The 10,745-nt window shown below is 42.1% G+C and overlaps 1 protein-coding gene across 2 annotated transcripts in view; it reads right to left on the bottom strand.

The window, feature by feature from the left end:
- Positions 1–374: 374 nt before the first annotated feature.
- The window catches only part of LOC310684684 (phospholipase A2 inhibitor NAI-like), a 39,868-nt gene continuing 29,497 nt past the window's right edge, over positions 375–10,745 (bottom strand). Inside the window, exons 1-5 of one of the 2 annotated variants that reach the window (XM_083456150.1) lie at positions 9,248–9,344; positions 7,850–7,972; positions 4,362–4,514; positions 2,142–2,288; positions 375–613 (exon numbers count right to left, since the gene is read on the bottom strand). In XM_083456150.1, coding sequence (XP_083312276.1) covers positions 435–613; positions 2,142–2,288; positions 4,362–4,514; positions 7,850–7,972; positions 9,248–9,299 — 654 coding nt within the window. In that variant the 5' untranslated portion in view covers positions 9,300–9,344 and the 3' untranslated portion in view covers positions 375–434. Of the gene's footprint in view, positions 614–2,141; positions 2,289–4,361; positions 4,515–7,849; positions 7,973–9,247; positions 9,345–10,745 lie in introns of those variants that run through there. The other variant, XM_083456149.1, reaches the window with a different exon arrangement.

Genomic DNA, 10,745 nt, shown 5'->3' with positions numbered 1-10,745 from the left:
GGTATCTCCTATCTCCAAGCACTACAGTGGTACCTCAGGTTATATACGCTTCAGGTTACATGCGCTTCAGGTTACAGACTCCACTAACCCAGAAATAGTCCCTTGGGTTAAGAACTTTGCTTCAGGATGAGAACAGAAATCGTGCTCTGGCGGCCCGGCAGCAGCAGCAGCAGGAGGCCCCATTAGCTAAAGTGGTGCTTCAGGTTAAGAACAGTTTCAGGTTAAGTACGGACCCCAGAATGAATTAAGTACTTAACCCGAGGTACCACTGGTAAAATAACACAACACACATTATTAACCATATATATTTATTTTCGACATGATTCAATGATTTCATTTGCACATGAAAGTCAAATACAGCCTGTCTTTGAGGAGGAGCTTCTAGACTTCTAAAAAGAAAGCCTGGGAGTCCTCAGGCTGAGACCATCCCTTCCTCAACCACTAGGCCGTGTGATGGTGTCTTCTGTGGCATCATCGCCCATTGCTTCAGTGCACTCTAATTGAGTGATCTTAAATCCTGATGATTCAAGATCAGTGTCCAGCAACCCCTGATTGTATTCACACGTGCTGCTTGTTGCACAGCCTCGGACAGCACCCATCAGGGTGCTTCCTCCTGTTGGAAAAAAACCCACACACATATTTTTGGAATCCAAAACGCTCTCCCTCAAACAGAAGGGTGGGCAACCTATTTCATCCCAAGAGCTGTTTTCTAGTCTGGGTGACCTTCTGGGAGGTCCACAGGCCAATGGAAACATATGTAAAATTAACCTTTACTCGGCAGGCTATTTTATACATACATTCAAACCCCCCTCTCTGTCCTCCCTCCAGGTAACCAAGAGTTCAGGGGCAACAATCCAGCCAGGCCAAAGCATACAGGTAGGCTATGAAGTGGGGCTTGTGAGGGGTGTGGCCTAGGGAGAGGAGGTGTGGCTAAGGAGGATCCAAAGGGCCAAAGAGAAAGAGTCCAAGAGGAATGCCTTTGGCCCCTGGGCCTGTGGGTCTCCATCTTGCACCCCCTCCAATTTAAAGTGCACATTTTAAGATGTATTTTTATTGAACAAAATCTATATGCCGCTTGATTGCAGTAAAAACTGCTAGGTGTTTACAAGAAATACTTACATTAGCAATAAAAGCAGTTAAAACCATTAAAACATTTAAAACTCAATGGAATGAACAGCAAAAGGGAATAGAGCATGTCCCTATCTGAATAGGCTTTTAAGGTGTTGCTGGGGGAAAAATGGAATAAACTGGTGCAGGGTTCCAGGCAAGAACTGCAGAAATTACTAGTCCCTTCCCTGTATTCTCCTCCTCCCACCTCCCTGCCCACACATCCCTCGTCCTTGGGCTCCTGCCCATCCCAGACACTCTGTGAAGGCAACGTGGGTCTCCTAATAAATTTCAGCACCCTTAATAAACTAAGTATCCTTAGATACTTAGATCTCTTTCAATAAAAAACCAGAGGCCTACCTCCTGGGAATAACAGATTTGGATATTCCACAAAAGAGGAAGGGTATCTTTTTATATGCCATGGCGGCAGCAAGAGTTCTGATCGCAGCAAAATGGAAGAGTAATGAAATCCCCTCTATTCAAGATTGGATCCAAAAGCTGACAGAATATGCTGAATTAGATGGTTTATCAGAAAAAATAAAGAATAAATCAAAACAGGAATTTGTTTCTAAATGGGAGGTTTTCAAAGAATATCTGAAAAATAAATATAGTAGTTTAAATTCTGTTGCAGCATTCGAGGAACTTCAGTAATAGTTGTAAGGTAGATATAAGAAATTAGATTTAATGAGAATAAGTTTAATTATAAAAAAAAAGTGTATTGGCAATAAGTAATATGAATTTGAAGTATGGAATAAACGGGAGGTTGGGTCTTTAGTGTTAAGACCAATAGATGTTTTATTGTTTGCTAAGAATATTATGTGTCTATGGTTATTTTTGTAATTTGTGTATAATTTGGTATTTGTGGTTTTTGTTTGTTTGTTTTTCTTGTTGTATAAATAAAAAACTTTAAAAAAAATAAACTAAGTATCCTAGCGTCTTTTAGGGGAAGCCATGACTGCTCAAAGTGGCATGATACTGCTTTAAATGCATAGTACAGATGGGGCCCTAGCTGCACTCCACCATACAAGACTCACCGAACTTTATGCGACCCCCAATGTAGAAACATTGATCCTCCTCATTTCTGCAGCTGACGGTCTTCAAGCCCTTGCAATCGTCTGACAAGATGGAGAAGCAACTCGGGCACTTCAGCCCATTGGGCTCCCTCGTCTCACTCTCAGGCACTGGAAAACAATCACCACACCAGACATACATTGCAGTTAGTCAATGTATTTCTTTTGCAGATGCAAACCACAATGTACTGTATATGAGGGGTGGGAATTGTACTCCTCCTTCAAAGAGCGATGCCTACTACCTTCCAGAACCTCTGCAAGTGGAGTTCTTCAGCCATGCTCCATTCATCCAGGGCTACATTAATGCATGGTGCAAGAGATTTCTGACTGGGGCCACATTCACAGCATACATTTCAAGCACAGGGATACCACTTTAAGCAATTGGGCTTATCGCTGAGCAGCATTGGGGGGCATTCTGAGAGACAAAATGGTAGCCACAGATGTACACAAACGATGATAAAATTCTACAAAATGGCCCTCTTCCTGAGAGCGGGAAAGAGAAAGAAAGCTCTTAGTAGTTTTATCCTTAAAAAATCACTTCTGGGAAAACATGTGATTAGTTTTGGTAAAATCATGATTTCACCTTACTTTTGACAATATATGCAGCGCACAACTTTGTTATTACCAACACACTCTTTTGACAGAAAAATTAATTTTAAACTTCATGGTGGCATCCTTGATCAAACCACTGGCACCTCTGAGACTACGTCATCGTCTGTGCTAAAGATCTCCATGATGTGCTCCTTACCAGAGCTATGACGAGTACCGACAACTGGTGGACAGATCACCGACTAATACACTCCACGATGGCTATCAAATTATACCTTAACGCCGGCTTCAAGGAAGGAAACCAAGGCACAAAATGAACACTCAAGTCCTTCAAGATCATTAAGTGGGATTGCTTCCAAATGACTCTTAAGTAGTCTGCTTTCAGAATTCCCTGATAAGATCGAGGTACACTGGATCAAGCTAAAAACATCCATTATTGCAGCCTGTGAACAAACTATTGGATACCAAGCCAAGAAACAGCAGGACTGGTGTTCTGTTATTCCTATCTTCTTCTGCACCTGAGGGTCTCAGTATGCAATTCATGGTAGCTCACTAAGCCAGCTTTGAGGTTCTTGGTTCAAATCCCAACTCTAGCTTCTGTCTCTTGTTTGAAAAGGATGGTGATACAGGCCTGCGTCAGCAGCTGGGGTACTCCAGGAGCCTAGCCGGGGCTTAAAGATGGAACCTTCGTATTAATTGTTTTAGTGAGGGCCACATTTCCTTCAGGTCAAGCTTCTCAGGGCCACATGCCAGTGGCAGGGCCTGTTGCGAAAGTGAGTGGAGCAACAAATGTATTTTTTTAAAAATCTTTTTATTTTTTGCACCACCTGGTTGTTCTCCTCTTTGTGTAGATAGTGTTCCTCTATAGCTTAGTAATTAGGTGGCACTGGAGCCCATTGCATCTAATACATCTTTCTTAGCATTTGCTTTAACCTGAAGATATTAATTCCCTGAATGCAAACCTAAAAGTTCCTTCCCATACAAGAAGGACAGAGGCCTGTCCCACTCAAAATATCTCTACAAATGCAAATGCATCAAAGAAAATGGGTCACTGTAGGTTTGGGGGCTAGAATTCCGAGAAATCAAGGAACCAGTGAAGTGTAGTGATTAGAGGGTTGGACTAGAATCTAGGAGACCAGGGTTCAAATTCCACTGTAGCAATGACACTTGCTGAGTGGCCAGGAACCATTTCTCAGTTTAACCTATTTAACTGGATATTTTGAGGGTAAAAAGGTGAGCAGGAGCTCAAGCGTTTTGGAGGAAAGCATAGGATGTAAATACCAGAAGCTGCTGCAGGAGAGGATAATAGATGCTGCATGTTGTTCTAGTAATCTTCTTATTGGGATTTTGGGTTTTGTTCTATTAGTTCCCGCCACCCCCATACTATGGCACCAATGCTTCCCTGCTTGTTCCCTCTGTCAGTGGCTCCTCCCTGTCCCACCAGTGTGAATCAGATTTGAAATCTTCTTTCCTAGTGTCACCATCAGGCACCTCCTGGAGCGACTGGCTGACACCACTCCTCCTTGTCTTGCCAGTCCCTGACATCAGGATACTGCCAAAACCTTGTTTGTCTTTCTTTGACTTCTCTCATTACTTGAGTTTTGTGAGATCATCTTTCCTGATGATGATACTTACTTTCAGGAGGTCCGGTGTTGCACATATCTGTCTTGCAGCAGGAGAGCTTGCTGTGCAAGTATATTGATGAGGTTATGGAGACACTGGAATAGTCTGCATCACACAACTCTGTATCGATGCAGGACTTGAGAACCATTGTTGACCCCAAAAGTGCTATAAAAGAAAGAATTGGAATAGGAAATAACTAGTCCTGGAGATAGGGCTAGCCCACCCATGAGGCAAGGTTTGATGGTCACCTTATGTGGCAGGATCCAGAGGGGCAGGGGATCTGACCACCAAGAAAAGCATTGCCTGATGCTGCTGCCTTTGAAGCTGTGGTGTGATCCTTGGAGGCAAGATCTGTCACCTCCTCGTCAGTTCCTCTCCCCCATTTGAACCACCCCATGTCCCTGTTGTTCGTTGCAGGGACCTTGGAGCTCCTTCCTTTTTCTTTTTTAATATAATGTTTATTGAAATTTCTTTTTTCCTTTATAACAACCAAATAAAATGTCCTCATCACATATATGTTTGCTCAAATTGAGCATTGACTTCCTCCCGCCCCCCTCCCTGACTTCCATATGTAATCACTTTTATTTCGCATTTCTAAATCACCCTATTTACTTTACCTCCATACTTAAAACACTTACTTCTAATATTTATATACAGGTATGAAATCATAACCTAACAAAATATTTTAAATCAATCCTGCAAATGTTTTAAAATGTTTGTAATGTTCATTCATATATTGTACAATTTAACTCAAGTCCTTTTCAAACACTTTGTCTTGCTGGTTTTGGATTCCCCCCGTCAGCCTCGCCAGCTCGGCGTATTCAATCATCTTTGTCTGTCATTCTTCCAACGTTGGAAGTTCCAGCTGCTTCCATTTCTGGGCTAAAAGTATCCTTTCTGCCATGGTAGCATACATAAATATATTTATGTCTTTTGGGGAATTTCTTCACCTATTATCCCTAATAAAAAAGCCTCTAGTTCATTATATATATAACATCCCAGTAGTCTTTAATCTTAGGACACATCCACCACATATGAAAGAAGTTCCCTTCCCTCTCCTTACATTTCCAACATACCTTATCTTGAATTCCATACATTTTAGTAAATACCACCTCAGAGCTCCTTTCTGAGGCTCGAACCGCCTCGCTGGTGCCCATTCAGCCACACTGCCTCTTTCCTTGTGGGGTGGTCATTCGCAAAGCGCAGGCTGCAAAGCCACCCTACCTGTGCCTTGCAGGGCTGCCTGCACTGCCTGGCTGCCTTCGACTGGCAGACTGGGCTCCGTCTTTCCTCCTGTGCTGAAAAAGGCAGCCAGGTGGCAGCCAAGAGCCTGCACTCCACCTAGGCACTTGCAGCTGGGGAGGGGGAGCACTTTAACTGAGTCCCCGCCCCACTATTGGCTCATGTGAGCCATTGGTGATCTGGGGTTTCTGCAAAATTGCTTGGCTGAGGCGAGGGCAGCGGTGTGCTCTTAACCCAAGCAGTTTAAGGAGGGAGGGAGGGAGGAATAAGCTTTATAAGCCTTGTCATGCAGCTTGTTTCTCCCACTGCCGGTATGAGAGACAGACCACGATGGTGATTTCACTCAGCGATAGATCTTTAATGAAACTGCCACCCCTTCTGAGACCCTCTGCCTCCAGCTCCAGGCTGCTCCTTGTTTTGTTTTTCCTCAGTGTGCTGGGTGCTGGAGGCAGAGGGACTCAGGATAGGCGGGGTTTTCCCCACCGATTTACTGCTGAGTGCCCTTATACCAGTCATGGGATGATATATCAATAAATCACCCAGGCCGAATCTTCAGTCACCCTTTCTTCCGGGTCTGCCGGGTGGGGAACATTTCATGGTTTGCCTCAGGTATCCAATTGTGTTGAGCAGGCCTTGCTTGGAGCAGAGGGAGATTTCTCCAGTTTTATCTATTGGTTGAATGTGAGTCAGGAATGGAGAACCTTTGGCTGTGCAGAGGTTTCTACCACCCTTCTCCTTATTGAATGGGATCAGTTCAGGAGGCTTCATGGGAAGCAATTCATGAATGAAATGTTTTTTGGCTATCCAGGACAGGGTGGATAAAAATCAATTATTATTTTAAAAAAATATCAAAATGATCAGATTTTTAAAATTTCAATCAGATTTTTTCAATTTAAATTGGACCTTTTTAATTTAAATTGGATTTATTTTATTATTTTTTTTAAAAAATGCTTTTGGAGGGAAAATCTTTCTAAAAGTTACATTATGTTCCAAAGGCTATCCTCATCAGGAAATAAGGATTTGTTTTAAGTTTTTCATGTGTGCTATAACCCCCTCCATGGTATTTCTTAAAAAAATCATTTAACCACATCAGTTAACAAACATGGATACAGATGCTATAATGTTATTGTTTTAGTTAAATAAATTGTTTTGATTGTTATTAATGAAATGATTATTTTTCTCATTTCAGTAAAGTACAGCAGAAAAGTTATCCAAATATAAATAGTTAATTTATTAAACCTCACAAAAATTTCATAATTATCTGTGAATGTATTTCTAATAGTATAACCAAATCAGTAATTTTTGATATAATTGTAAAAACTACTCTGAAAATTTATTATTCCAAAAATGAAACCTTCATCTCGTTGTAAATATTAAGATTATACCAGCAAGAATGAGTCTTTCTGTAAAAAAATAATAATTAACTCAAGTCTTAATGACTAATGATTTAAATCATGATTGAAATTGATTTGATTGAAATCAAATCCACCCTGTAACGGGACCAATGAGAGTCGATGCTGGAGCTAATAAAGGGAGCATGTACCACAGGCAATTAGCAAAGGGCAATATGTCAGTTTCCAACTCTCACTCCATCAACATTTAGTGTGAATGCTATTTTCACTCTTAGGCCCTATGTGCAGGGTCATACTGATTTAAGCAGTTATGGTTTCCCCCGTGGGGGCGGGGTGTGTGTGGGATATTTGTTGACCATATTGGCTGTGAATCCTGGCAGACTAGCTCTCTGCCTTGCAGGTTATTTTTCACTTGGCCTGGGAGATGGGAACCTGACAGACTGACTCCAACTACAAAAGCTGAGGCTGCTGAACCGACAATTGGGTTGGGGTATTGTTTGGCTTGCTTTGTTGCTGTTATTGATATCCATCTTTTCTATCTTTATTTTTAGCTCTTCTTATGAATTAGGTGACTGTTGCTTGATTTTGTTGTAGGTTCTTATATGCACACTTTACCCTAGTATGTGCATTTGTCTACTGATTACATGGCCGGAGAACTGAATTGCAAAAATGGAAGAAGGGCAGATTCTGAAGGATGGCTTTGTTTTGCTCTGCCAATTGAGTAAACGCACCTTTAAATATGAACTGTCTTTAATTTCTTCCTTGCTCGTACAGGCAATGCAGAAATTAGAACAAATCTTTATGAAAAGTCATGTTCCGTGGCTTGTGGCTAAGATATGGCCTTCGAAAGTCAGTGAGGGGGGTTACGTTTTGGTGATCAAAGAGTTGAAAGTTTTTATCACTTACACAGTTTGCCAACTCCACGGCCAGAGAAGCAGGACTGGTCACTGGACTCGTCACACTCCTCAATGGTGGCATTTTTGCAATCTTTTCCTTCATTGAAACAAGACTCACATATCAGAGATGCCACTGCAGACAAGGGGGAAATGGGTTTAGAAAACTTTAGTAACTGTGTAGGAGGAATAGGTCTGCGTCAAGGTACATGAACACAACACTTTCTGCTACAAACGCCATCTTACGAGAGGCAGCAAGGGCCACCGAATTTGATAGCTTCAAAGTGGACTGGATAAATTCATGTTTACCATCCTCTATTGATATATTTTTTCCTGCAACATTGGAGGCACTATTTTTCTGAATACTAGTTACTGGAAACTGCAGAAAGGGATCTGTTGCACTCAGATCTTTCTTATGGGCTTCCCATAGGACCCGTGGCAAGAACAAGAGGCTAGACTAGATGGACCATTGTTCATCTACATAATGCTTCCTATATATATTCCTTCAGTAGATCTTATACTCTGAATGGGGGTGGGCCTTGCGTAGACCAGAGAATGATTGTCCAAGATGGCTCCTGCAGGCTGAAGGAGAGGACCAGTAGAGAAGGTGTGGGGAAACCTTTAACCCTCCCGAAGTTGTTGTACTACAACTCCCATCAGCACCAGCAAACATGACAGACTCTGGTAAGCACATCTGGTACCCCTGGGACCTGACTCCACTCAGAGATTGGGGTCCTGTGTAACACCAGCAAACTAAAAGATTGCATGGGGTGGGCGCAGGATAATTCTGCTCCAAAATAAAAGGTTAACAACTTTGGTTGGCCCTTTGGTCAGCCCCCACAGCTTTTCTCTTCATCAAATCTGGCCCTCTTTGAAAAAAGTTTGGACACCACTGCTTTAAATTTAAGCTAGGATTCTGGTTTATTGAAGAGTGAACTACTGCCTCTTTTGCTCCCCCAATGTACTTGGGGATGCCACACCTCTGTATGCATTTGGTAAAATAAATATTATTGAGAACAAAGTTTCAGGAGGAAAGGGCAGAATTTGAGTGGACGATGAGGGAAGCAAACAGGAAAAAAGTTCAAGAAACATACTCTTTGTTGTAGATGAAATCTAGGATTCTGGTTTATCCAAGAGTGGGTGACTGCCCCCATTGCTACCCCAATGGACTTGGGGATACTGCACCTCTCAGTATGGATTTGGTTAAATAAAAACAAATATTGGGAACAAACTATCCTGATTGAAGATCCCTTGTAGCTTGACCATATGCTTTATTCCTCTCCCTTTCAAAGGAAGCACAAGTCCTTGTTCCTTTCTTCTCCTGCTTTAATGGCTGACCCCCCCCCCACTTAATTCCTTAATTCCTTCCTGGAAACATGATGAACAGCCCAGCAGCTGTGGTTCTGCTCACCTGGATTCAGAAGGGTCAAGAGGAGGCAGGAGATCAGGAGTGTCTTCATCATTCTTGAGAGCTGAAGAGCCAAGAAGGAGTTCGAGAACAGCACGGAACTGAGTTTGAGAACAAGCAAGGAGCTGAGGAGTTCGAGAACAGCACTAGGCTGAGCAAGGAACTGAGGCTTAGTTGGAGGAATTTATAGAGGATTGCAAGGAGCACTTTGCCAGCACCCAGGAACAATTGATTCAAGGCAGTGCAACAAATTGCCAGAATTCTAATTGTGCTATACCATAATATAAAGCACAGTGTTGAAAAGCAATTAAATCTCTTCCCCCTTCCAAGAACTCCAAGGACACGTCCCTCCTAATCTGTGCCAGTGTCAGTTTCACCATCCTGGATGTGGGGAAACGAGTCCCATCAGGTTACAGCACTGAAATTGGATTAGGTTTCTGGAAGCCAAGGCGGTTTCCCTGACAGCATGAACTTTTTTGAAAGGGGGACAAATGTCTGTCAACAGTTTCCTTTTTGGTACAGTAATAAAATGCACAGTGACCCGGATCCCCTCACTCCCATTAAATTCAGTTGCATTTGGGGTAAATCAATTTCTTCCCCCTTCCAAGAGCTCCAAGGACATGTCCCCGCTTTAACCTGTGGCACCCTCAATTTCACCACCCAGGAAGTGAAGCCCCATCAGGTTACACCAGAAGCTCAGCAGTGAAATTGGATTAGATTTCCAGAAGTCCAGGCAATTTTGCCAGATTTCTCTGATAGTCAGAATCATAAATTTATTTATTTTTTGTAAGGGGAGAGAAGTATCTTTCCAGTTTCCTTTGTTGTACAGTAATAAAATGCACAGTGACATATGATCTAGATTTCTTCTGTCCCATTAAATGCACTTGTTTTTGGGTTAAAGAATTGGTCCCCTTGCTCTTTAAAATAAGTTGGTTACATTTAAGAGCAGGTGGGATGGGGGAATGCAGGTCTTTGTCCAGAGTAGCTTGCGTATTTAAGGGACAATCTTTTACTGGGGTTGGATATACACAAGCAGAGCTCCATGTCCTTTGCTTTTGTTTCACTTGTGATGCTGATGAAAGTCAAAAACAGTGTGAATGATGTGGATTTGGCATTTGGACAATGCGAGAGGGAGAGTGGCAGCATCACAGATGTCCTGGGAGAGGTTTCTTGGTGCAATGTTAGTATTATGTATAGATTTGTGTAATATATAATGTTGCTATATAATCTACTGTAAGCTTAGGCTCTTCACATTGTTTCTTCTAAGAAGAATGGGACTCCCAGATGTTGGTAATCACAATGGAGAGCGTGGGGAGAGTGACTTTGGGCTCATGTCCTCTTCCTTCACCATCTTCTTCATATTATAAAAAGGAATTAGTATAAGATGATGTACTGATGTTATTTAACTCTAAAGAACTTAGCTTGAATTTATAAGAATGTACCAAATAAATGTTGGAAATGTAAGAATTGCAAGGGGTCGTTCTGTCACATGTGGTAGACC

This window comes from Podarcis tiliguerta (assembly GCF_965153285.1).
Source record: "Podarcis tiliguerta genome assembly, chromosome: 8".
NCBI lineage: Eukaryota > Metazoa > Chordata > Lepidosauria > Squamata > Lacertidae > Podarcis > Podarcis tiliguerta.
Note: the sequence above shows the minus strand (reverse complement) of the source record. Positions and strands in the feature narration are given on the sequence as shown.